Genomic DNA, 27,967 nt, shown 5'->3' with positions numbered 1-27,967 from the left:
ATAGCCAGGTGTAGCGTTGGTAAGGATTCACTCCATGGTGCTGAAAAGAAAGCTCTGCTGTTGGGACAGCTTTATGTAGGTCTCAACAGTTTGTGGGCACCGTTATAGTGCTATCAGTCTATTCTTTAGTGTTGTGTCGTGGCTTTGCTGGCATGCATCAAAACAATTTTTGGTTTGTTTGCCCCACCAAGATTGGCATGCTAAAAACGGCACTGATTTTGAGAACTGAACTTGAAAACGGAATCTAAATGCATCTGTGAAGTTTAATATATTGAACTTTGATTAACTTGAAATGATGGTTTATAAACTTGCTACACAGACAATGAATGCAATAATTACCCGATTGAAACTGAAAATTTAAACATTGACCTTGAATGTTCAATAAATTTACATTTTGAACTGAATGACATATTTATTCAATAACGTTTCAAATCATTAAACACAGGTTCAAATTATTAATTCAATTAGTCAATTTGTACATTAAACAGTAAAAAATATTAAACTCAAATTGAACAATTTAATATTCATTCAGTTTAACCATAACCATGTCACCTGCTTTTAACAAAACAGAAAGAAAAATAAATGGGACAAAAAGCTATTCAACAGTTGAATTTAACTGACTGGTGTCTACATAGTTAGTCAGATGTTGAATCATACTTTTCCATCATTTTTTTATCCAATGATTCCAGGTTTATCTGTTACTATAACCTTTCAAAAGGTTTTCTTCTTGCACATTCAGAACCTTAGTTTAAAGCCTCCGGTACTGTCTCTGCCTCCTCTGCTGCAGTAACTCCTACGGACCCTCCTCTGACTGCTCCTGTTGTTGTGGACGTCCCAAAGACAACTCCTGCAGCTATGCATACCAACACCTGTTAGTGTCCCTGAGAGTTTGATCAGGACTTTATTCCTCACTATTTCTTTAGCCTGTTTTCCCATCTCTTTCTCTGACATCTGGCCCGTTGACTCCTTCCTAAGATCCTCTATCTCTGCTTGTATTAATCTCTCTGCCTCTTGGAGCATCTCGTTGGTGTAGAACCCTCCTCTATTCTCTCTCACCATCTTCTCTATGGTGTTGAGTAACTCTACTACTTGGTACTGATTGTTCCTGTACCGACCCTGCTGATTGGTGTTCCAGTATTTGTTGTCGATCACGTGATAGCAGCCTCCACATTTCTCCACAGGCTTATTCAGTTCAGCATTCTGTTGGTCACCATGAGTGAAGAGGACTGTGGCATATTTAAATGCCTCTGGTGAAAAATACGTCTCGATTTTCGCTACAGCTTCGTTCTCGTGGACTGTGTACCGTTCCACTTTCAGTACAATGAGAAAGGCATGCGGCCCTGGAGCACACTCTGTTATACATTTAACTATTTTAGGTTTCAGCTCCTCTTCAGGGATGTCAGTGTCAAAGAATCCAGGTGTGTCAATCAGGGTGATGTTTCTCCCTTTGATGTTCTTGGTATGAGCTTTACATTTCTGTGTTGAGGAGGTGGAGGAACTGTCTACGAGGAACACATCATCTTGTCCGAAGATGGTGTTTCCAGCACTGCTTTTACCTCCTCCGGTTATAACAAGCAGCACAATCCTGATGTCTATAGGGAGGGTTCATAATTATAACTTGAAATGGATCAATCATATCGTAATCATGTATTTGATTTAAAGGTGGGGGTGAAGTGTTGTAACTCACCTTGCTCTGGTCGAGTGCCCAATTTGAACCCTCTGAGATGCAAAGCATTCTGGGTAGTTTGAAAAGCTGCAATGAAGAAATGTGATTGTCATTATTAAAAAAATCTGCCATTATTGATATATTACACAGTATTATATAAGGGCTTCAGATAATCTGCAATGTGATTCGCTTAAACATATTGAAGTTAAGGGACATTTTGTTTAATTCTTTGAGACCTTTAAAAGTCTCTGCTCACCTTGGTAGAATCTCTGTCATTGGGATGGACGACAATGCGGACAAGGAAGGGGGTTCTGCTCGCTCGATTCTGTTCATACCTACGGATCTCTTCTAGCAGAAGCTGCGTTGCCACCTTGTGAGGGAACTGGAGAACCTCACCAGTTCCAACTACAGGGAACGCAATGGAACGGAAGCCCCGGATCTCACAAGCAGTCAGGATTTCCCTCACACCCTGCATCAGAGCCTGAGAGAGGACCAGAGGTCAAGGGTTAATGGAGGTTCAAAGGTCATAACACACACACACACACACACACACCTGTACAGCTGGTCCTTGGGGATTGTTGTCCCAGTGTGCACAGCTGAGGAAGAAGATGCGGCCAGAGCTGAGACCAGACAGTCCCTCCACCAGGACGTTGTCACCAGGTGCAGTCCATCCCGCTGATTCCCTCAGAAATGCTGTCATCAGCGCCGGTCCAGCTGCCTCAGACAAGACATTACCCACTCGGGAGGATAGCGGGTCACTACCAACCATGGGTGACACCAGAGCATCCACCTTCAGAGAGACAGACACAGACAGACAGACAAAGAGACAGACAGAGGGACAGAGAGAGAGGGGGGAGAGACAAAATAAATCAAGTAAAAGGGGAAGAGAAAAAGGAAAAGAAAGTGTAAAAGAGAAAGGGAACATTGGGTCAGTTCGAAGTCAACATAATTCACAGAATGTGAAGGCTGTGGCCATGTCAGTGTGTCTCTCTCTTACCTCCTGTTTCTCTATGGTTCCCTGGATGATCTCCACCTGGACACAGACCTCTGGAGCGGCTGCTCCCCTGGCGGAGGCAGCAGTGGTGTCTCTCTGAGGAGCATGTGTAGTGGTAGTGGTGGTGCTGGACTCTACCTCCCATCCAGGAAACTCCCTCTTCCCCTGTAACAGCCTATCACAGGCCTCCTGCATGGCTCTCACTGCCTCTCCACTCAAATCAATCAGAGTGACCTTGGTAAGGATGTGCTGTTCCCTCCCAAAGTCCCTCACTGCAGAGACTATGGCCTCAGAACACACCTTCAGAGGAACGCCGAATAACCCCGAGCTGATGCAGGGCATGGCCAGGGTCTGGAGCTCCAGGGTCTCTGCCAGATCCAGGACTGCCTTTACTGTCTTCTCCAGCAGAGGGCGCTCATTCCCACCTACTCTGCCCCCTACTGGTCCCACTGCATGCAGCAGCATCTTACAAGGCAGCCACCCTCCTGTAGTCTCTACCACTGTACCTGTGGGTACTCTCCCTATCTGTCTAACCAGATCTCTGCTGGCCTGCTGTACTTCGTGCCCCCCCGCCCGGCTCAGAGCTGCAGCCACGCCCCCAGCGTGATCCAGATACTCATTGGCTGCGTTCACCAGTGCGTCTGCCCGTTCCTTGGTGATGTCACCCTGACAAACAACTACCTGCAGCCCACCCTGGAGGTGATAGCTGGTGGCTGCGATCGTCTCGTTAGGTCTTGGTCCGGAGCCTGCTTCACCGTCTATGCCACCATGGTTCTGTTGAGGACGTCCCACAACTCTTACACTGAACTGGTCTTTCAGAAAGGCCCCAATCTCCTCCCTCAGCTCCTGAACCTGCTTCAGGTGACCCAGCAGCTGTACTCTACACCCAGGACCATACCTGGCCACCACCCTGTGTCTACTTTGGTTCATCTCCTTCACCTTTGTCTCAAGTTTGGACTTCAGTTCAGCCTGGAAAGCACCGTTGGGCACATCAATCTTCTCCTCCCCAAACTCCCCCAGCAGATCCTTCTCAGCCTGCTCCAGTTTCCCAGAGGAGAGGGAGAACAGACGGAGCTCTGTATCCCCCAACTCTACCTCCACATGGAGTCCCAACTCCAGCAGACTGCTCAGGTTCCCAGGCCTCCCATACTCCTCCCTCAGGAAGGACAGGAGGTGGGGGGACACCTCAGGCACCACCCGCTCCAGCACCAGAGAGATTTTATCTGTAACTAACTGTCTGGCTGTCCGGACATCACTTGCTGAACCCATCAGCTCCAGCTGGCCAGAGTCACCGCGTGTCACCTTCACCCCTGGAACAGCCTCAACTAGATCCTTCTCTATCACTTCACCTAGAAGACGGAGCTTGGACTGTCCAAGTTGACAGGTGGTGCTGATCTTCTCCTGCTTCCAGGAGCTCAGACCCTGACCCTGGAAGGCCTCCAGCTCCTTCAGCTTGGCCTGGACCTCGGGCCCCTCCCCAACCACCACCGCAAACCCTTCCCCTGCCTCGCAGTAAACCCTCACATCCTCCGAGCCCAGGGTACTGCTCTGCAGCAGAGTCTGGAGCTTACGTGGGTCTACCTCATAGTGGCATTTGTACCGCTCAGGGAGCTGGTTTAACAGTCTCTCGACCTGTACCTTCCATGGTCCCACCTCAACCCCATCTCCACATGACCCAGCTTGGCCTGAGCCTCTGACCACTGCCCTCCCGTCCTCTGGATGGAGGTGGACAGAGCAGCCCAGAGAGGACAGCTGCTGCTGCAGGTCTCTTCCAGCCCCAGGGCTCTCCTTCAGGTATCTCAGGAGGTAGGAGTCTAGATGGAGTTCATGCTCTAGGAAACCAGGTGGGGATGTCTGGACAGGGAGGGAGGGATGGAATGGGAGGGACTGGTGACTCTAGAGTCAGAGATAAAAGCTGTAAGTCCTGGGGAATTCCACTGTTAATGATTATTATGTCTGTCTTTATCTATGTTTATTATTCATTTATTATTGTAGGTCAAATGTACAGCTGTGTCTAGATTATATTATAAATCTATCAACTCGTTTGGCATTTGTCCATTTTAGTTGAATACAGATTCGTTTGGCTAAAATGTATGTTCTTGTCATTTCTCATATTGTAAATGTATATTTTACTCATCATAACATCACATAAAATCAAACATGCAATAAAATCAATGCAGACTATTTTGACCTCATTTTGACCTCATATGAAGGGATAATAATAAATAATAAATAATAATAATAAAGCCATTACCTGACAGGCAGATCCACGATATGTGTTTACTGGGATGCAATTAATATTGACCTCATATTATGGAAGATAAATGTTTTATCTAACAAGTTAAGTGACTAAGCATGCACTATATAGGTGCAGCTGTACTGTATAGTCTGGCCTCACCTCCTGACTGCTGTCTGGGGAGGTTGTTGTGGGTGGAGGCTCCTGACTGCTGACTGGGGAGGTTGTTGTGGGTGGGGGCTCCTGACTGCTGACTGGGGAGGTTGTTGTGGGTGGAGGCTCCTGACTGCTGACTGGGGAGGTTGTTGTGGGTGGAGGCTCCTGACTGCTGACTGGGGAGGTTGTTGTGGGTGGAGGCTCCAGGCTGTCTCTCAGAGTGAGGGAGAGAGGTCCTCCAGGCATCTCCAACACATGAGCTTTCTGAAGTACCCTCTCCTGGACTGGAAGAGTTACACAGTCATAATAAGTTATTGTTATTATAGTCGTAGTAGTGATAATAGAAATAACAACCCTAAAAGTGCCAACATATTTTTATCTTAAAAGCACCAAATGGGGTCATTTTTTACCACAAATTATTAATGATTGTAAAGAGATACTGTCAAGCAGTAACATGTTATTTTATTAAACTTTTGTAATTCACAGAAATTGTTTTATTTCCCCAAAATAAGTATTATTATTATTTTTTTTAAATCACTTTTAGTTAAATTTGTTGTTATAAAATAGACACTTTTGTATGTTTTTCATGTTTTTAACAGCTATGTTGATACATTTCGTCCATAGCAACATGAACATTGCTCTGTTATTCATATAAAAAATTGATAGCCTAGCATTACAATCTTAGAGCCAAAAGTCTGATGGCACCGTTGCCCATATCGCCAGCCGTTCTTACTGTAGGTTGTACCTATTTTTATTGTGGAACCATTTTTCATGGCTCCACAATAACACAGACATCAGAGTAATTTGTTTTTCTGTTGTTGGTAACTAGTTGCTTGACGAAGCCCCAAAATCTTAAAATGTTCAAAGGGTGTGTCAAGCCCTGACCGTAGAGAGCTTTTTATGTCTCTATTTTTGGGTTGGTCAGGGTGTGATTTGAGTGGGCATTCTATGTTCTTTTTCTATGTGTTTGTATTTATTTCTTCTGGCCGGGTATGGTTCTCAATCAGGGACAGCTGTCTATCGTTGTCTCTGATTGAGAACCATACTTAGGTAGCCTTTTCCCACCCGTGTCTTGTGGGTAGTTGATTTCTGTTGAGTGTTTCTCACCTTTCAGGACTGTTTCGGTTATTCCCTTTGTTATTTTTGTATTTAGTGTTCAGTGTCAATAAACAAACATGAACATCAACAGCCGTTACAGGGTGAAAAGAATTTACCCTTTAATAATATTTTTTTTCACTTTTGAAAGCATTCATTTGTTTTGACAACAATCCTATTATTTTTTCCAATAGACCCATGGAAAATGAATTATTATAAATATATACAGATTTCGTACCAGTCCAAAGTTTGAACAGACCTACTCAGTCAACGGTTTCTACATAAGATAATAATAGTGAAGACATCAAAACTATGAAATAACACATATGGAATCACGTAGTAACCAAAAAAGTGTTAAACAAATCAAAATATATTTTAGATTATTCAAAGTAGCTGCCCTATGCCTTGAGAGCTTTACACACTCTTGACATTCTCTCAACCAGCTTCCCCAGGAATGCTTTTCCAACCGTCTTGAAGGAGTTCCCACATATGCTGAGCAATTGTTGGCTGCTTTTCCTTTACTCTGCGGTCCAACTCATCCCAAACCATCTCAATTTGGTTGAGTTTGGGTGATTATGGAGGCCAGGTTATCTGATGCTGTATTCCATCACTCTCATTCTTGATCAAATAGACCTTACACAGCCTGGTGTGTTGGATCATTGTCCTGTTGAAAAACAAATTATAGTCCCACTAAGCCCAAACCAGATGGGATGGTGTATCGCTGCAGAATGCTGTGGTAGCCATGTTGGTTAAGTGTGCCTTGAATTCTAAAGAAAATCAGTGTCACCAGCAAAGCACCCACACACCATCACACCTCCTCCTCCATGCTTCCCGGTGGGAACCACACACACGGATATCATCCGTTCTCATACTCTGCAAAGACACAGCGGTTGGACCAAAAAAAACTCATCAGACCAAAGGACAGATTTCCATCAGTCTGAGGCGGCAGGGTAGCCTAGTGGTTAGAGCTTTGGACTAGTAACTGGAAGGTTGCAAGTTCAAATCCCTGAGCTGACAAGGTACAAATCTGTCGTTCTGCCCCTAGGCTGTCATTGAAAATAAGAATTTGTTCTTAACTGACTTGCCTAGTTAAATAAAGGTAAAAAAATTGCTTGTCTTTCTTGGCACAAAAAAGTATTTTCTTCTTCTTAACCCACTGTTCCTAGGCTGTCATTGAAAATAAGAAATTGTTCTTAACTGACTTGCCTAGTTAAATAAAGGTAAATAAATTGCTTGTCTTTCTTGGCACAAAAAAGTATTTTCTTCTTAGTGTCCTTTAGTAGTGTTTTCTTTGCAGCAATTCAACCATGAAGGCCTGATTCACTCAGTCTCCTCTGAACAGTTGATGTTGAGATGTGTATGTTACTTGAACTCTGTGAAGCATTTATTTGGGCTGCAATTTTTGAGGCTGGTAACTCTAATGAACTTATCCTCTGCAGCAGAGGTAACTGAGGTAATACGGCCAAGATATCATATCATGGTATTTTTCTAATTTTTGTTGGTATGACGATATTTGATGTCATTCATTAATAAAAGTTCTAAATTTGCTTTTGAGTAGTGCTTGACCATAGGGTGGCAACACATACAGTATATTCTAAATTATTTCAATGGGTCTCTCTCCATTCTGATTGTTTTATACTGTTAAATTCAACTTCAACTTAAATAATTTCCTGCATTTCCATCAATTTCCACATTTCCTGCAATCATTTTAGATCATTTCCACACTGCCACGATATGGGCAAAAATTCTCTGCCTTATTTTTAATGTTGCAATTGCGATTTAGATCAAAACACTTGGGTGAACTTTTGGAATCATGGAAATATGTTTATTCTAATTCTATAGTTATAATATAAATAATAGTGGGCACTTTGAATACAGTGTTGTTTGACATGACAAAGAATGAAAATGCCATGAACGAGTTACTGTGACAGGGTAGAAACCAAAGTGATGTTCTGTTTCCTAGGGGACCCTATAATCTTTGGCTACATTACATCTTTATGCATATAGCCAACACATTCATGTTCCCCCTATTCCTCTTTGATTTAGAAGATAAATATGCTGATTTATGCTTTCACCAGCACTGTTATAAGGCTGTATTAGCTAGCTATGTTTGCTCTGACTCAGTACGTTATTAGCAAGCTAACTAGCGATTAGCATTAGTGGCTAACAGGATTTAGCTTAATTAGCGATTAGCATTAGTGGCTAACAGGATTTAGCTTAACTTTCTAAGAAAATACAAACTAGCTGTTTGCAGATGTAAGAAACACAAACTAATATTGTAACTAAAGAACGCTTGTGAATTTATATTACGATCAAATTGGAAACAACATTGTTGTCACCAACATTGTTGCATGTGCTGCATTGACTAAGCAGACAGAAAGAAAGTGTCTCATGGTCAAGCAACAACAAAAGGGCTCCTTGAGTGACAGGGGGTGGGACTAGGTCTGTGTGGAAAGCGGCGTGGAGAGAGAGAGAGAGCGTTTTGAAACTTCTGTATGTGTAATGTTTACTGTTAATTTGTATTGTTTATTTCACTTTATATATTCACTTTATATATGATCTACCTCACTTGCTATATGATCTACCTCACTTGCTTTGGCAATGTTAACACGTTTCCCATGCCAATAAAGCCCTTGAATTGAATTGAGAGCGGAGAGGGATGACTCAAGTAGCGGAGTAAACTATAGAAATGGACGTTACACAAGGCGTATCACATTTAACAAACCAAACATTCAAATACCGGTATAGAAGGTAAAGTAAAAACCCAAACCGGTCCCTGCATCAATACCGGTATATAGTAAAATACGTTATACGTTATATTCTCTTTGCTTATTTGAGCTGTTCATGCCATAATATGGACTTTGTCTTTTACCAAATTTTACCAAATATTTTGTATACCACCCCTACCTTGTCACAACTCAACTGATTGGCTCAAATGCATTAAGAAAGAAATTCCACAAATTAACTTTTAACAAGGCACACCTGTTAATTGAAATGCATTCCGGGTGACGAACTCATGAAGCTGGTTGAGAGAATGCCAAGAGTGTGCAAAGCTGTCATCAAGGCAAAGCGCAGCTGCTTTGAAGAATCTCAAAAACAAAATATATTTTTATTTGTTTATCAATTTCTGCCCTTCTAGAACGGTCAACTATAAGAGTGGTTGTTGTGAAGTGTAAATATCTAGGAGCAACAACAGCTCAGCCTCGAAGTGGAAGGCCACACAATCTCACAGAACGGGATTGACTGAGTGCTGAAACGCGTAGCATGTCAAATATTATCTGTCCTCGGTGGCAACACTCACTGCCGAGTTCCAAACTGCCTCTGGAAGCAACGTCAGCACAATAACTGTTCGTTGGGAGCTTCATGAAATAGGTGTCCATGGCCGAGCAGCCGCTCACAAGCCTAACATCACCATGCGCAATGCCAAGCGTCGGCTGGAGTGGTGTAAAGCGCCATTGGACTCTGGAGCAGTATAAAAAATACATTCTCTAGCGTGATGAATCACGCCTCACCATCTGGCAGTCTGATGGACAAATCTGTGTTTGGCTGATGCCAAGAGAATGCTACCTGCCCCAATGTAAAGTGGCAACTGTAAAGTTAAGTGGAGGAGGAAAAATGGTCTAGGGCAGTGATTCATTGTTCAAGCTCCTTAATTCCAGTGAAGGGAAATCTTAACGCTACAGCATACAATGACATTCAATACGATTCTGTGCTTCCAACTTTGTGGCAACAGTTTGGGGAAGGCCCTTTCCAATTTCAGCATGATAATGCCCCCGTGCACAAAGCAAGGTCCATCCAGAAATGATTTGTTGAGATTGATGTGGAAGTACTTGTCTGGCCAGCACAGAGCCCTGACCTCAACCCCATCGAACACCTTTGGGATAAATTGGAAGGCCGACTGCGAGCCAGGCCTAATCGTCCACCATTTATTTATTTTACCTTTATTTAACCAGGTAGGCTAGTTGAGAACAAGTTCTCATTTGCAACTGCGACCTGGCCAAGATAAAGCAAAGCAGTTCAACACACACAACAACACAGAGTTACACATGGAATAAACAAACATACAATCAATAATACAGTAGAAAAATATACAGCAAAAATATAAATATACAGAAAAATATAAATAGGCCATGGTAGAAAAGTATTTAGAATATAGCAATTAAACACTGGAATGGTAGGATGTGCAGAAGATGAATGTGCAAGTTGAGATACTGGGGTGCAAAGGAGCAAGATAAATAAATAAATACAGTATGGGGATGAGGTAGATTGGATTGGCTATTTACAGATGAGCTATGGACAGGTGCAGTGATCTGTGAGCTGCTCTGACAGCTGGTGCTTAAAGCTAGTGAGGGAGGTAAGAGTCTACAGCTTCAGAGATTTTTGCAGTTCGTTCAAGTCATTGGCAGCAGAGAACTGGAAGGAGAGGCAGCCAAAGGAAGAATTGGCTTTGGGGGTGACTAGTGAGGTATACCTGCTGGAGCGGGGACTACCGGTGGGTGTAGCTATGGTGACCAGTGAGCTGAGATAAGGCGGGGCTTTACCTAGCAGAGACTTGTAGATGACCTGGAGCCAGTGGGTTTGGCAACAAGTATGAAGCGAGGGCCAGCCAACAAGATCATACAGGTCGCAGTGGTGGATAGTATATGGGGCTTTGGTGACAAAACGGATGGTACTGTGATAGACTGCATCCAATTTGTTCAGTAGTGTTGGAGGCTATTTTGTAAATGACATCGGCGAAGTCGAGGATCGGTAGGATGGTCAGTTTTACGAGGGTATGCTTGGCAGCATGAGTGAAGGATGCTTTGTTGCGAAATAGGAAGCCGATTCTAGATTTCATTTTGGATTGTAGATGTTTAGTGTGAGTCTGGAAGGAGAGTTTACAGTCTAACCAGACACCTAGGTATTTGTAGTTATCCACATATTCTAAGTCAGAACCGTCCAGAGTAGTGATGCTGAACGGGCGGGCAGGTGCGGGCAGCGATCGGTTGAAGAGCATGCATTTAGTTTTACTTGCATTTAAGAGCAGTTGGAGGCCACGGTAGGAGAGTTGTGTGGCATTGAAGCTCATCTGGAGGTTAGTTAACACAGTGTCTAACGAAGGGCCAGAGGTATACAGAATGGTGTCGACTTCACTAATGCTCTTGCGGCTGAATGGAACAAAGTCCCTACAGCAAAGTTCCAACATCTAGTGGAAAACCTTCCCAGAAGAGTGGAGGCTATTGTAAGAGTAAAGGGGGACTAACTCTATATTAATGCCCATGGTTTTGGAATGAGATGTCTGACACGCAGTTGCCCACATACTTTTGGTCATGTAGTGTACCTTGTCCATACCCTGTTTCCTGGGTAAGAAAATCAATATGTACATTTTTAATTTGGGTAAACTACCCTTTAAATTCTACAAGTTATGTTCTCAAGGGTGAAGTGAGCATGCAGCCTAATTTAAAGCAGCAATATGTAACGTTTTGGGGGGACACCCACATTCACATAGAAATGTCTGTTATAGATCTATCATTGCGTTTGAAAGCAAGTTTAAGAAGATGTTGATCTGTTCTATTTGTGCTATTTCTATGCGTCTCATTCTTTCGTGTAGTTTTTGCATCTTTTACTTTCAGTTTCGTGCACAAGCTTCAAACAGATGAAAATAAAATATTTTTGTTTATGGAAAACATATTTCACGGAGGTTTAGATGGTACAAAGATTCTCTACACTATTCATGTTTGTTTTGTCACAAACTGAAATTAGGCTAACTATTAGAACTTTTACAAAAAAACGGTGGAGCGATTTCTGCATAGACCAGCTTTAAATATGAAAGTGAAACTGTTACACAATTATCGACAGAAAAACATGTAAATATACTTTTTTTACGTTTCACCTTTATTTTCAAGTACAGTTCAAATAGTAAACTCAATATTTCTATACCTGTCCGGTCAATAAATGCGATCTTGTAAACGTTGTCACCAACATTGTGTATCGGTCCGCAGTCTCCACCACCAGATTTACGGCGAACCTGAAAGTACTTTTCTAACTTCTCTTTCTGTGCTGGATCCAGACTGGGAACCTCGAAGAAAACGGGGTATTTGTAACCTTCCATATTGTAATCCAAAGTAGCCTACTCGCTTTCTTATAATAGCTACTGTACAAGCGCTCAAATCAGTTTGATTCGAACAGCACAACTGCTGTGAACTTGTCAACCTACGCACCTGACAGATGACGCGCGCGACCACCCCTTCTTGCAAAAGAAATACACTTTTTTGTATTGTACTTGGGACCATAGACCTTGGATGCGATCAAGCGGATCACTTTTGTCAATTCACCGCCTTTCAAAGTGTCCCTTACAAAAGAAGATTGCAACTGCAGTAAAAGTGCATTAACAGTCGACTTTTGACGCAGTAATTGCGGAATAACTGAAGTGAACTGCAGTTGAACTGCAGGTATACTCCACTCGAACTGCAGTTACGCTGCAAAATTATTGCAGTAAAAAAAAGTGTTTAATACTACACTCATCGCCTGCATTGTGTGGCTCTATTGCAGGAGTCCCCAACCCAGTTCCTGGAGAGCGACTCTCCTGTAGGTTTTCACTCCAACCCCAGGTGTAGCTAACCGGGTTACAACTAATTTCTCATCAATCTACACACAATACCCCATAATGACAATTGAAAACAGGGTTTTAGATAAGATAAAATATCAAATAAACCTTAATTACATAAGTATTCAGACCCTTTGCTTTGAGACTCAGAATTGAGCTCAGGTGCATCCTGTTTCTACAACTTGCTTGGAGTACACCTCTGGTCAATTCAATTGATTAGACATTATTTGGAAAAGCACACACCTGTCTATATAAGGTCTCACAGTTGACAGTGCATGAAAAAACCAAGCCATGAGGTCAAAGATGTTAAGATGGTGCCAGAGAAGAAGGCTGACGTTTTACGTGTGCCTATCAAATTGTGTTTTTTCGTTCGTTCTTTGCGTTGTTTGTAACTTATTTTCTAACTTATTTTGTACATAATGTTGCTGCTACCGTCTCTTATGACCGAAAATAACTGGACATCAGAACTGCGATTACTCACCCCGATCTGGCAGAATCCTGTTTTTTCCATTAACGAGTCCGACGAGCCCGATGTGAATGACATACTGCTTTCCCGGGAACAGGCCCAGATCTCTGTCATTTGCGTGAAGAGAAGACCGAGAAAATAGGGTCTGACTTCGGAGAATTTGTAGGCAATCGAATAAACCCCCACTGCCTTCCATTCTGCTAGCAAACGTGCAATCTTTGGAAAATGAAATCGATGACTGACGTGGAAGATTAAACTACCAACAGGACATTCAAAACTGTAATATCTTATTCTTCACAGAGTCGTGGCTGAATGACAACACTATCAACATACAGCTGGCTGATTATACGCTGTATCGGCAGGATAGAACAGCGGCGTCTGGTAAGACAAGAGGGGCTGATTATGTATTTTTGTAAATAACAGCTGGTGCATGATATCTAAGGAAGTCTTGAGGTTTTGCTCACCTGAGGTAGAGTTTATCATGATAAGCTGTAGACCACACTATCTAACTAGAGCGTTTTCATCTGTATTTTTTGTAGCTGTCTACATACCACCACAGACTGAGGCTGGCACTAAGACCGCACTCAATGAGCTGTACTCCGCCATAAGCAAACTGGAAAACGCTCACACAGAGGAGGCGCTCCTAGTGGCAGGGGACTTTAATGCAGGGAAACTTAAATCAGTCTTACCAAATTTCTATTAGCATGTTAAATGTGCAACCAGAGGGAAAAAAACTCTGGACCACCTTTACTCCACACACAGAGATACATACAAAGCTCTCCCTCGCCTTCCATTTGGCAAATCTGACCATAATTCTATCCTCCTGATTCCTTTCTACAAGCAAAAATTAAAGCAGGAAGCACCAGTGACTTGATCAATAAAAAAGTGGTCGGATGAAGTAGATGCTAAGCTACAGGACTGTTTTACTAGCACAGACTGGAATATGTTCCAGGATTCCTCCGATGGCATTGAGAAGTACACCACATCAGTCATTGGCTTCATCAATAAGTGCATTGATGACTTCATCCCCACAGTGACTGTACATGCATACCCCACCCAGAAACCATGGATTACAGGCAACATCCGCACTGAGCTAAAGGCTAGAGCTGCCGCTTTCAAGGAGCGGGACTCTAACCCTGTAGCTTATAAGAAATCCCGCTATGCCCTCCGACGAACCATCAAACCGTCAATACAGGACTAAGATCGAATCGTACTACACCGGCTCTGATGCTCGTCGGATGTGACAGGGCTTGCAAACCATTACAGACTACAAAAGGGAAACACCGCTGAGAGCTGCCCAGTGACACAAGTCTACCAGACCGAGCTGGTAGACTACTACTTCTATGCTCCCTTCGAGGCAAATAACACTGAAACATGAATGAGAGCATCGGCTGTTCCGGAAGACTATGTGGAATATTTTTGGTCCCTTGTCTTCCCCGAAAACAGGTACTGACAGGGGTAGCAATATGAGTCTGTCAGATGTCGTCACGTTGATAGGGATGGTGATGGAGGTGGTGATGGAGGCTTTGGTGGTCCACACAAATGAAGAAGCAGGTGTCCCTTCCAGTGATGTGGAGCTGACCTTGGACCTGGTGCCAGTAAGGATGGTCTTCACAGAGGCTGTAAGACCCTCCCTCCTTCATATATAAATTCTTTGACTTCACTGCCTTGTCAATGGTAAGGTCTCTTGCTCCGTGGGGACACTTGACCTCCACCACTGCTGTGGTGCCCACCAGGCCAATCGATGAGGCACCCAGGATCCCAGACCCCGTGACCGAAAGCCCTGACTCCTGCATATCCAGGCTCCTGCTGCTCCACCAACAGAGCCATGCCAGCCAGGATGCCTGTATGCCCCAGGTGCACTTGTTTTTTAATAATGTCTGCTACAGACAGGGATGACGGGGAGAGTAGCGGTTGTTCTGACTCAGGTTCAAGTAGACATGCCATTTCACTGAATCTGAAGATCCTCCTCTCTGGGCTCTTGGGACAGACGGTTGTAGTCTTCAGCCGTGTACAGGTCCTCCACTGACTGCACCTGGGTTGGCATGGCTGGCTTCCTCCACTTGTATTCCACATCTGTACAGCCGATATTGTGAACCTCCAAAATAGGCTGCATGGCTACACTAATGAGCTCCACGGAAGCATTCACATGTGGTAGAGAGAATCGCCTGATCACCTATTGAGACTTGCCAAGAGGAACGATGTTAAGTTGCACATTCCCTTCAATGCATGACTTTGAACACCTTGAAATACATTTGTTGTTAGAAATGTGCTATATAAATAAAGTTTGATTGGATTGATGACATTACAGCTGTAGAATATTTAATAAACTGTCATTTTCACATGACGTGCAGTTTTTCCATAAAATCCCAAGTTATCAGTTCAAAGTTCATCACTTGACATATCATTCATATAGGGGGAAGGATCCTATAAATCAAGACTGTGAATAAATAAATACCGTGCCTTTGAAGATGTCCCTGGTCATTAATCTACAACACAGGCTGGATGTCTAAACAAAGTCAATTCTGAATATCAATAGATATTTAGATTCATTCTACTAAATTACAACATTCTAAAACTGAGTTATCGAAGTCTGGTATCCGGAGTAATCTGGTTAATGATTATAGAATTTAGTAATTGTCTTTTTCATTGTAAAATGTTGACAGCTGTATAGAACACATCGTATCGCTAAGATGTTCAAACCTAACTAATAGCTACACTCACCGACACAGGAGAAACTTTAGCCCCTCACTATAGCTCCTCTTCTCCACATGGCCAGACTTAGTGGTCTTCTCTCCTTTTAATGACAGGTAAAGTAGGTTGTATTAGACATTCAACAGACATTTGCCATTAAATCTCTTGTTCGCAATAACCTTTGAATTGATTGTCATAGAAACATCAAAACATGTGGTAATTATTCTAAAAACATCTGGGAAAGACACTCAAAGAAGAGACTGATACTTTAATTGGAGAAACAGGAAGGATTGGCATCAAGAAGAGGACAACAGACTGCAGAGAATTTTAAACCGTTTCATGATTAATCCTATCATCGTGGCTTCACCCTATAATTATGTAGAAAGACCTTGTCTCCTTAAAATTGTCAACCTAAGTTAGTTTTAGTTCTCTAAAGCATTTATCAACAGTATCTACTGGATATTAATTGCTTAAACAGTAGCCTGCATTAAATCTGCATTCGGCTATACACTCACACAGCTAATTATCAAAGCTTTGTGAAATAATAAAAGCACACCCGTGGGACTTTTGACAATGTGCATCACAGTCCACAACATTAGTTTAGATTTACAGCTGAGGGACGGGGCTGGGGAAATGTCGCCCCTTTCCAATTAATGAATGTTGAATGCCAACACTTCATCTTATAATCCACCGACAGGGCAGTTTCTCAGACATTTAAAACATGTATTTTTCTATATTTTCAATAGACCACTAACTCAAGTTGAACTGGAAGTGGTGGCTGACTGGAAGAGGTGGTTGTCTGGAAGTGGTGGCTGACTGGAAGAGGTGGCTGACTGGAAGAGGTGGCTGACTGGAAGAGGTGGCTGACTGGAAGAGGTGGTTGTCTGGAAGTGGTGGCTGACTGGAAGAGGTGGCTGACTGGAAGAGGTGGCTGACTGGAAGAGGTGGCTGACTGGAAGAGGTGGCTGACTGGAAGAGGTGGCTGACTGGAAGAGGTGGCTGACTGGAAGAGGTGGCTGACTGGAAGAGGTGGCTGACTGGAAGTGGTGGCTGACTGGAAGAGGTGGCTGACTGGAAGAGGTGGCTGACTGGAAGAGGTGGCTGACTGGAAGAGGTGGCTGACTGGAAGAGGTGGCTGACTGGAAGAGGTGGCTGACTGGAAGAGGTGGCTGACTGGAAGAGGTGGCTGACTGGAAGAGGTGGCTGACTGGAAGAGGTGGCTGACTGGAAGAGGTGGCTGACTGGAAGAGGTGGTTGTCTGGAAGTGGTGGCTGCAGCTATGATCCATGTTGTGTCTAAAACCGTTTCCAGAATCCCGGTGAAGGGTCCTGGCTGACCCACCCTTCAATGTTCCTGGTAGCCTAATGCAGAATAAGAACAATGCATCTCCCACTAGTGGCCAAGACATGAAAAGCAGAAAAGTCCCATGAGTTCGCCGGTGGGATTTAGACATATTTAGAGGAAACGGAGGGCTGAACGGAGAAGGGCCGGACAAGACGGGGCTGTACTGGAGCGGGTCGAGAGCTTCAAGTTTCTTAGTGTCCGCATCTCTAAGGACCTGTCATGGTCCAAACACACCAACACAGTCGGGAAAAGGGCAAGACAATGCCTCTTCCCTGTAAGGAGGCTGAAAAAACTTGGCATGGGCCCACAGATCCTTAAAAAGTTCAATAGCAGCACCATTGAGAGCATCTGGACTGGCTGCAGCACCGCTTGGTATGGCAACTGCTTGGCATTCGACCGCAAGGTGCTAGAGAACTCCCTGCCATCCAGGACCTCTATACCAGGTGGTGTCAGAAGGCCCAAAAAATTGCCAAGGACTCTGGCCACCCTAGTCATAGACTGTTCTCTCTGCTACTGCATGGCAAGCAGTACCAGTCAGGATGCTCTCGATTGTGCAGCTGTATAACTTTTTGAAGATCTGAGGACCCATGACAAATCTTTTCAGTCTCTTGAAGGGGAATAGGCGTTGTCGTGCCCTCTTCACAACTGTCTTGGTGTATTTGGACCATGACAGTTTGTTGTTGATGTGGACACCAAGGACTTGAGGCTCTCAACCTGATCCACTACAGCCCCCGTCGATGAGAATGGGAGCGTGCTCGGTCCTACTTTCTCTGTAGTCCACAATCATCTCCTTTGTCTTGATCATGTTTACAAAGGATGTGACAATTATAGTTGGATTTTGATTTGATTGATCAAATTAAATTGTATTTCGTGCCTATCCATATGTAACATATTTTTTTGTGAAAGATGTCTAGACTAGCTATTAGTGGAACTAGATGTTTGTGCTGGTTAACCACTGACCTGAACTATAGACTGAAAGGAACATGAGACACATTTCCAGTTCAATAGTGTTAATCAGTCATACGTTGCATTACGTCTGTTGGCAGGGGTTACAAAGATACAGCAGTGGCAATTATCACAAAGAAATACATAAGGGAGAATAACAAGATCTCATGGCAAACATAGGAGTTAACAGTTGCAATGTTATCATGCACTAAAATGTTTAATTCCTGTTTTTTATAGGGCAGGAATACGACCCTTCATTTGAAAAGATAGTCAATGTCCGTGTGAAAAAATGATATTAGCATAATCATAAAATCCCCATCAAAATCTGTCGGTTAATGCTAGAGAGTCTCAATCCGCCGATGTCGGCCTTCTGCATCTGCGGTGAAAGGTAGCAGAGCTACAGAGGTGTTTGTCAGACCAGGAGACATTTTGAAATTTGGTCTTCTCGCGTCCGAATGGTTTGGGCTACAAACTATTATGACTCCTCTATGGAAAGATGAGACACTCACAAACACATATATATATATTTATATACACAATATAGATAGGACAGATAATTCAAAACAAACTTCCTTTTGATTTCTTTTTTGACTATCCTTTTTCCATGTATGAATCTGTTATTCAATGTGTTTCTATGGGATAATAGCAGTATATTTCATCCCAAAAACGTTTCAATCTATGTTTTATACCTACGGGATGGTAAATCTAATGGCTAAATGATCCTCGGTATTACCAAATAATTCAATATGTTAGATAAGTAGAAACCCAGCCCCGGGCCCTTAGACTCCAGGGGGTTAACTGACTTGCCTAGTTAAATAAAGGTTCAATAAAAAATGTAATGCTTGGTGGGGTTGTGCAACGCAAATGACTATAAGAAGCCTACATACAGAGTGGAATTCACAAATACAATAGGGAAAAAAATCATAATATAAGGCCTACAGTCCGTGCTCCCAAATACTGGAAAAGGTGTGATTCATTAGGTTACATAATCACCACATTAACCCCACGCTGCTATGAACATAAATTATGCAATTATATAGCCATTAGATAACACACCGAATGGCATATTTATATAGTGGAATAAGCATAAATCATATTTACTTTCTATTTTGCAGCTCAAGCGGTTATTCTATCCAATGTTCTTCTGTCTTTATAGCATCATTCTGACATAAGTCATTTGCTGAAGGCCCAAGCCAATACTACGCCATCTACTGGTATAACGTCGATATCGAATGCCGTTGTAAAACGAGCTCTAGACTTTTCTGTTGGAAATGAAACCGAAAGTTGCAAAGCAACTAACGTAGCCTAGAGTTGCTTGAGTGGCTAGCTAACTTCGACTAGCTACTTTCGGTTCATGTCCTTTGCAGATGCCACATTCCTGACTATAAAAAAATATATATAACCGAGTAAAGGGAGATGTAAAGTACGAATTGAACGTGTAAATGTAAATTCATAGTCGTAACATATGGTTTGTACGTTTACTGATCTACTTAAAGCGTTACGTTTCATGTTTCACCCATGGCGACCTAACAATTTACGTATGGACAATCAATTTACACCGGCTGAAAATACGCCTACCTATACGATTCCTCTCAAAAATGCCGCACGTCCACAGACATTGATTTGGGATGGTCTGGACGGACTTAATCTGAACCAATAATAGACGTATATATTTCCGGCCAACTCAAGGCCAGGGCGGACAATATCTAAAGTTCATCAAGTAAATCTGATTTAAAAAATAATAATAATAGGAATCGGTGTGTGCATGGGGATATGTTGGCAGCAGTGTAGTCTATATTCTCCTCGATCGACTAACTTGCTATTTCTATTAGGGTCAACGACAAATAATAGCCAGGCTACTTTATAATATGGACGTTTTCAAATACCCTGTTTTCTTCGAGTGCCAGACTCTGGACCCACCACAGAAAAATATGATAAAAAGGTACTTTGGAATTAAACGTAAATCCGGTGGCGGAGATTGTGGACCAGTAGAATCAGTTGGTGACAAAGTCTACAAGATCGCATTTATTGACCAGACAGGTATGAAAATGTTTAGGCTAAGGGATTGAAAATTGAGTGTTTTTCTACCATGTAACCTAGTCTTGCCAAACTCGTTTCATAACTGAACGTTTGTTTTTCAACATCAACATCCGCTTATGCGGACAGGCAAAAATGTATTACTTTGGCTTTTCATTATATCGATTCATTCTACAGTACTTTATCAATCTAAAAAAGAAGAAACATGTTGTTGTAATAACTTTTAAAATGAATTATTAACTTTAAAGATGTACCTACAGTATAGTACTTTAGAGATTATAGCACAACTCCTCTAGCCTATGTAGCCTTTAACTCTTCAAATCCTGGACTAAATGCTAAATGCTTACTTTTATTTATTTACTTATTTAACCTTTATTTAACTAGGCAAGTCTGTTAAGAACAAATTCTTATTTACAATGATGGCCTACGCTACACTTACTAAATAGTAAAACGTGTTGTTATTATCATTGTTGGTATTGTTATTACTACAACTACATGACAACAACAACTCATTATGAGTCTGTAACTCTTCCAGTCCAGGAGAGGGTACTTCAGAAACCTAATCATGTTTTGGAGATGCCTGGAGGACCTCTCTTCCTCACTCTGAGAGACAGCCTGGAGCCGCCACCCACAACAACCTCCCCAGTCAGTAGTCAGGTGAGGCCAGACTATATAGACACACCTATACAGTGAGTCACATATCACCATGACCACAATGCACTTTTGTTGTATTTGCACTGTGATCCCACACTTGGACGTTTGCCAGTTTGTGAGGTATAAATGTGTGGTTTTGTAATATTGCGGGAAGAGTCATTTTAACTAAATGAAACCATGTTAAAGTAAACTGAAAAATACCAACCTAGTCGCTTTAATGTAGAATCATCAGATTTCCCACAATCAGCTGGACGGATTACCTTTTAATAATACATCCATAAACCTACTTAAGTAGAAAAGTAATAAAGTATTGTATTCATTATCACAGTGTAATTACCCTGCAAATACTTACTTGTAAGGCAATAAAGATAATCAAAGACAATAACCGCCCGAGCCACTGCCTGTTCACCCCACTATCATCCAGAAGGCGAGGTCAGTACAGGTGCATCAAAGCAGGGGCAGAAAGACTGAAGAACAGCTTCTATTTCAAGGCCATCAGACTGCTAAACAGCAATCACTAACTCAGAGAGGCTGCTGCCTACATGGAGACCCAATCACTGGCCACTTTAACAAATGGATCACTAGTCAGTTTAAACAATACCTCTTTAATAATGTTGACATATCTTACATTACTCATATGTGTATATACTGTATTTTATACCATCTATTGCACCTTACCTATGCTGCTCAGCCATCGCTCATCCATATATTTATGTCCATATTCTCATTCGCCTCTTTTAGATTTGTGTGTATTAGGTAGTTGTTGGGAAATTGTTCGATTACTTGTTAGATATTACTGCACTGTTGGAACAAGAAGCATAAGCATTTCGCTACACTCGCATTAACATCTGCAAACCATGTGTATGTGACCAATACAATTTGATTTGATTTGATTGTTTTCCAAATCTAGAGTCACCACTCCCTCCCGGTCGAGACATCTCCACCTGGTGGTCAAGAACATGTACTCCATCGTCTGAGCACAGGGAAGCAGGAGAAGATCAGCACCACCTGTCATCTGGGACAGGTCCAGCTCCTTCTTCTAGGTGAAGTGATAGAGAAGGATCTAGGTGAGGTTGTTCCAGGGGTGAGGGTGACGCGCCTTGACTCAGCTCAGCTGGTCCTGCATGGCTACGCAAATGAAGTCCAGACAGCCAGAAAGTTGGTTACGGATAAGATCTCTCTGGTGCTGAAGCGGGTGGTGCCTGAGGTGTCCCCCCACCTCCTGTCCTTCCTGAGGGATGAGTATGGGAGGCCTGGGAACCTGAGCAGTCTGCTGGGGTTGGGACACAATGTGGAGGTAGAGCTGGGGGACACAGAGCTCCGTCTGTTCTCCCTCTCCTCTGGGAAACTGGACCAGGCTGAGAAGGATCTGCTGAGGGAGTTTGGGGAGGAGAAGATTGACGTGCCCAAAGGTGCCCTTCTGGCTGAACTGAAATCTACATTTGAGACGAAGGTGAAGGAGATGAACCAGAGCAGATGCAGGGTGGTGGCCAGATATGGTCCTGGGTGTAGAGTGCAGCTGCTGGGCCACATGAAGGAGGTTCAGGAGCTAAGGGAGGAGATTGGGGCCTTTCTGATGGGCAGGTCCAGTGTAAGAGTCATGAGACACCATCAACAGAATCAGGATGGCATGGTCAGCGAAGCAGGAACCGGATTAATACGGGAGGAGATGGTCGCAGCCACCAGCTACCGCCTCCGTCTGGGACTGCAGGTAGTGGTGTGTCAAGGTGACATCACCAAGGAACAGGCGGACGCACTGGTGAATGCAGCCAATGAGGACCTTGATCATGCTGGGGGCGTGGCTGCAGCTCTGAGCCGGGCGGGGGGGCCTGAGGTACAGCGGGCCAGCAGGGATCTGGTTAGGCAGATAGGGAGAGTGCCCACAGGTACAGTGGTAGAGACTACAGGAGGGAATCTGCCTTGTAAGATGCTGCTGCATGCAGTGGGACCAGTAGGGGGCAGCGTAGGTGGGAATGAGCGCCCTCTGCTGGAGAAGACAGTAAAGTCAGTCCTGGATCTGGCAGAGATCATGGAATTCCAGACCCTGGCCATGCCCTGCATCAGCTCGGGGATATTCGGTGTTCCTCTGAAGGTGTGTTCTGAGGCCATAGTCTCTGCAGTGAGGGACTTTGGGAGGAAACAGCACATCCTTACCAAGGTCACTCTGATTGATGTGAGTGGAGAGGCAGTGAGAGCCATGCAGGTGGCCTGTGATAGGCTGTTACAGGGGAAGGGGGAGTTTCCTGGATGGGAGGTAGAGTCCAGCACCACCACTACCACTACCACTACACATGCTCCTCAGAGAGACACCACTGCTGCCTCCGCCAGGGGAACAGCTGCTCCAGAGGTCTGTGTCCAGGTGGAGATCATCCAGGGAACCATAGAGAAACAGGAGGTGAGAGAGAGACACACTGACATGGCCACAGCCTTGATTCAACAACATTCTGTGAATTAGGTTGACTTCATACTGACTCAATGTTCTCTCTTTTTTTCCATCTCTTTTTCTCTGAAGGTGGATGCCCTGGTGTCCCCCATGGTTGGCAGTGACCCTCTCTCCTCCCGAGTGGGTAATGTCTTGTTGGATGCAGCTGGACTGGCGCTGATGACAGCATTTCTGAGGGAATCAGGGGGACGGACTGCACCTGGTGAGAACGTTCTGGTGGAGGGACTGTCTGGTCTCAGCTCTGGCCGTGTCTTCTTCCTCAGATGTGCACACTGGGACAACAACCCCCAAGGACCAGCAGTACAGGTGTGTCCCTTTATGTGTGTGTGTTGTGACCATTGATCCTCCATTAACCCTTGACCTCCGGTCCTCTCTCAGGCTCTGAGGCAGGGTGTGAGGAAAATTCTGACCTCTTGTGAGAACCGGGGCTTCCGTTCCATTGCGTTCCCTGTAGTTGGAACTGGTGAGGTTCTCCAGTTCCCTCACAACGTGGCAACGCAGGTTCTGCTAGAAGAGATCCGTAGGTATGAACAGAATCGAGCAAGCAGAACCCCCTTCCTTGTCCGCATTGTCGTCCATCCCAATGACAGAGATTCTACCAAGGTGAGCAGAGACCTTTGAAAAAAGGCTCACTCAATGCATTGGGGAAAAATCCTTTAACTTCACTATTTCAGCCAGCCATTCAATAATACTGTCATACATCCATAATTATAGTTTTTTTTTCAATAATAACAGTTACAGTCCTTCATAGCAGTTGTATTGTTTGTTCTAATCTACAGGCTTTTCAGACTGCCCAGAATGCTTTGCATCTCAGAGGGTTTGTATTAGGCACTCGACCAGAGCAAGGTGAGTTACAACACTTCACCCCCACCTTTAAATCAAATACATTATTACTATATGATTGATCCATTTCAAGTTATAATTCTGAACCCTCCCTATAGACATCAGGATTGTGCTGCTGGGGAAAACCGGAGGAGGTAAAAGCAGTGCTGGAAACACCATCTTCGGACAAGATGATGTGTTCCTCGTAGACAGTTCCTCCACCTCCTCAACACAGAAATGTAAAGCTCATACCAAGAACATCAAAGGGAGAAACATCACCCTGATTGACACACCTGGATTCTTTGACACTGACATCCCTGAAGAGGAGCTGAAACCTAAAATAGTTAAATGTATAACAGAGTGTGCTCCAGGACCGCATGCCTTTCTCATTGTACTGAAAGTGGAACGGTACACAGTCCACGAGAACGAAGCTGTAGCGAAAATCGAGACGTATTTTTCACCAGAGGCCTTCAAATATGCTACAGTCCTCTTCACTCATGGTGACCAGCTCAATGGTTTGACCGTTGAGAAGTTTGTCCAACAGAATGCTGAACTGAACAAGCTTGTGGAGAAATGTGGAGGCCGCTGTCACGTCATCGACAACAAATACTGGAACACCAATCAGCAGGGTCCGTACAGCAACCAGTACCAAGTAGCAGAGTTACTCAACACCATAGAGAAGATGGTGAGAGATAACGGAGGAGGGTTCTACACCAACGAGATGCTCCAAGAGGCAGAGAGATTAATACAAGCAGAGATAGAGGGTCTTAGGAAGGAGTTAAAAGGCCAGATGTCAGAGGAAGAGATGAGAAAACAAGCCAAGAAAAGAGCGAGGAAGAAACTCCTGATCAAATTGTCAGGGATAGCAACAGGTGCAGTGATAGGAGCTCTATTTGGCGTAATACTGGCGATAATGATTCCACTCTCACTCGCTACACAACCATTGATCAATTTAGTCAAAAGTCATATAGCAGCTTCAATGACAATAGGGCCAGCAGCTGTGGCGGAGGTAGCAGGACCAGTACTTACACTAGAGTCAGGGGTGGGAGTGGGTTCAGGGATAGGTGCAGGGGTAGGCATAGCTGCAGGAGTTGTCGTTGGGATGGCAGCAGCAGCAGGAGGAGTAAGAGGAGGGATAGTAGGAGCTACTGCAGCAGAGGAGGCAGAGACAGTACAGGAGGCAGCAGAGGAAGCAGCCAATGCTGTCTTCGAGGATGCTAAGCGTCTTTATCGCAAAGCAGAAAACCTTTTCATACCTTTCAATAACTCTAAATAGATGATATATACCTGAAACCATTGATTGATGGCAACGTGTGTTTCAACATCTGACTAATAACTATGTAGACACCAGTCAGTTCTATACCACTGTAGAATAGCTGCTTGTCCAACATAGCTGCTTGTCAAAATGTTTAAAAATATATATATTTTGCATCTATTTTTCATTTTTATAGTTTTGTAAAAATCAAGGGATATATATTGCAAATAGTAATGTGGCCGTCCTGAAAATGTGTCAGCTGGGTATTGACATTCAAAAGGCTGATTTTATAGTTCGAGGAACATAATTGAATTTAATATGATGTTTTTTCCATGTCGGATCGTGTTCGCATATGAAGTGGCTATATGTTGGGAGTAAAAGTGAAAATTTCAAACAATACCTATAGAGTTATATGGTTTGAACCTTAGAATGTCTTAGAAATCAAAACGGTAATGGGCTGCATGATGCGACTATAGGCAATTGATGATTTTAGAAAGTCGCAAAAAAACTTGGCGCTTTGTTCCTTGCCTGATCACATTTTCTCCCATCAGACTAATCTCAGTTTAATCTGTCTTTACCCAAATGTAAAATGACTTTAGGAGGGGGGAAATAAATGTAATCTGTATGCACTCGAATAGCGAATGGGGGCCACTTCCTGCTATTCCGGTTATTTCACACACACAACAACCACTGTTTGAGGGGAATGCTGCCTCTTGCTGCACGACAGGTGATATTCTGCCTAAACTCTGAATACTATGGGCTCTCCAACCCTGTTCCTGCAGCTACCCAGTGGGCTCTCCAACCCTTTTCCTGCAGCTACCCGGTGCTTAATTTGGGGAACCAAGTTAAATCTGTTAAGAACATTGATAGTAACATGTTTTAACAACGAAATATATTTAATTAGACTGTTTACAGCCCCTCTCTGTGCGTGCTCAAGAACGGAATGATGGGGAGAGGGGAAGAGACGGAAACGCACGGTGGTGAGATATTCTGTAGCTAATCGTAATGCGTAAGCCTATTAATCATGAAGAAAGGGGAAAAAAACGATTACTAGGATATTCAAAATCCTGTACACATTCCCTTTAATTGTTGGCTAACTCTGAATTCGTATAGGATAGACCAGTTATGTCCATCTGTTTTAAAATGCTATTCTGTCATGCATAATATGTGGTAGGCTATGTATAACAGCACAAACATTATTTTAATTCACGTTTCTTTTTCAGGCTTGGGCTCAGATATAGGTTTATATGTATGCATAAGCTCTAATAGCATAAGGTTGTTGTTTAATTCGTCATCACCTTAGATAGCGCTGTCCATTTCATTGTGTTAGGCTTTGAAACAACATCCATGTTTTCCATTCAGTTTCAACCTGTCATTGAACTTCTTTCTTCAAAGTGATCAATCACAGTGAGATTAGTTTTTCAAACATGTGGGATTCTGTGTTTTACATTATAGACAATACCATATATATGATTAAATATTATCTGATGTTGGCTGTGTGAGGTATCTGCATTTGTGCACTTGAGCATCATCATGAGATAAAACAACTGCTTGCTACATCTTACTTGCCCGTTTGTGTGTGTGACAAGAACTGAGTAACATGGTGTGACCTGCATGTTGCAAAACTGTAGACAACAGCCCAGCAGATGCTTTGTCCTTGTGTTTGTATGTGACAATATTGAGCACATGGTGTGACTTGCTGTATCTTACAAAGTTGTGGTTAAGCAGGCATAGAGAGGGGTGGTCATCACGAGGTTTAACTGAGATGGAAAAATACTGAACAACACAATAGCAGGAACTGAGCAACTGTTATAACTAAGGGGGGATACCAGAACAGTAGGAATCTATACATCGACGGAGGGAGGACTCCAAGAAGCACCAAGAGGCGGGGACCAGCCTGAGCGCCTGCGATAGGCTGAGCAAGTCTAAACCACGCTCAGCCTCTACTGTGATAGACATAGTTCCAACCCGTCTGTTGGCCTATCACAGTATAAGAACAGCTGTCAGCTCCCTGTTCTGCCCTGCGTGGTATTACAGTGAGCCCGTTTATACGAAAGTTGCATTTGCCATTTATTGCTTAGCTAATAAAAGTACATAGAGTACAATCAGTGACTCAGTGTTATAACTTGTTCTGTTACCAGATTCGAATTGACGCAACCCTAACAAAGCACATACTGTTTTGATGTGTTTGATGTGATTTTTTGATTGTATTTGCATTGATGTCAGAGTGATTAGAGGAACAATAGAGCGATCTGATGATTGTTAGCGAGTTGGGTACTACCAACATATTGCTATGGGTACTACCAACGTATTGCTATGGGTACTACCAACGTATTGCTATGGGTACTACCAACGTATTGCTATGGGAACTACCAACGTATTGCTATGGGTACTACCAACGTATTGCTATGGGTACTACCAACGTATTGCTATGGGAACTACCAACTAATTGCTATGGGTACTACCAACGTATTGCTATGGGTACTACCAACGTATTGCTATGGGTACTACCAACACATTGCTATGGGAACTACCAACATATTGCTATGGGTACTACCAACACATTGCTATGGG

General features: G+C 43.3%; 2 protein-coding genes across 5 annotated transcripts in view; one reads left to right on the top strand and one right to left on the bottom strand.

Annotated features, from left to right (window-relative positions):
• Positions 1 to 27,967, top strand: part of LOC110531554 (protein mono-ADP-ribosyltransferase PARP14) — a 93,598-nt gene that overhangs the window by 28,373 nt on the left and 37,258 nt on the right. The window contains exons 3-7 of one of the 3 annotated variants that reach the window (XM_036987380.1): positions 21,784 to 23,268; positions 23,386 to 23,622; positions 23,695 to 23,919; positions 24,096 to 24,162; positions 24,258 to 26,947. The exons of 1 other annotated variant lie outside the window; for it this stretch is intronic. In XM_036987380.1, coding sequence (XP_036843275.1) covers positions 21,784 to 23,268; positions 23,386 to 23,622; positions 23,695 to 23,919; positions 24,096 to 24,162; positions 24,258 to 25,414 — 3,171 coding nt within the window. In that variant the 3' untranslated portion in view covers positions 25,415 to 26,947. Of the gene's footprint in view, positions 1 to 21,783; positions 23,269 to 23,385; positions 23,623 to 23,694; positions 23,920 to 24,095; positions 24,163 to 24,257; positions 26,948 to 27,967 lie in introns of those variants that run through there. One more of the 3 variants, XM_036987381.1, reaches the window with a different exon arrangement.
• LOC110531556 lies at positions 393 to 12,439 on the bottom strand. Of its 2 annotated transcripts, none has more exons than XM_021614791.2 (7): positions 12,067 to 12,439; positions 5,059 to 5,336; positions 2,664 to 4,556; positions 2,220 to 2,456; positions 1,923 to 2,147; positions 1,688 to 1,753; positions 393 to 1,592 (listed from the first exon to the last, which is right to left on the bottom strand). In XM_021614791.2, exons 1-7 carry the CDS (start codon positions 12,236 to 12,238, stop codon positions 1,566 to 1,568), a joined length of 2,898 nt encoding a protein of 965 aa, XP_021470466.1. In that variant the 5' UTR covers positions 12,239 to 12,439; the 3' UTR covers positions 393 to 1,565. The 2 variants fall into 2 exon arrangements, with proteins under 2 accessions (XP_021470466.1, XP_021470467.1); XM_021614792.2 differs by having other exon boundaries at positions 2,664 to 4,514; positions 12,067 to 12,437.

Source organism: Oncorhynchus mykiss, chromosome 9, assembly GCF_013265735.2.
Source record: "Oncorhynchus mykiss isolate Arlee chromosome 9, USDA_OmykA_1.1, whole genome shotgun sequence".
NCBI classification, from domain to species: domain Eukaryota; kingdom Metazoa; phylum Chordata; class Actinopteri; order Salmoniformes; family Salmonidae; genus Oncorhynchus; species Oncorhynchus mykiss.
The sequence above is the reverse complement of the archived record's forward strand: the minus strand, read 5'-3'. Positions and strand labels throughout refer to the sequence as shown.

Bases quoted from the DNA above. Each gene is read 5' to 3' on its own strand.
- LOC110531556 (XM_021614791.2), bottom strand. From the start codon at position 12,238: ATGGAAGGTTACAAATACCCCGTTTTCTTCGAGGTTCCCAGTCTGGAT. The intron at 2,457-2,663 runs GTAAGAGAGAGA...GTCTCTCTGAAG, and splicing joins GAACCATAGAGAAACAGGAG to GTGGATGCTCTGGTGTCACC. The intron at 1,593-1,687 runs GTGAGTTACAAC...CCCTCCCTATAG, and splicing joins GGGCACTCGACCAGAGCAAG to ACATCAGGATTGTGCTGCTT.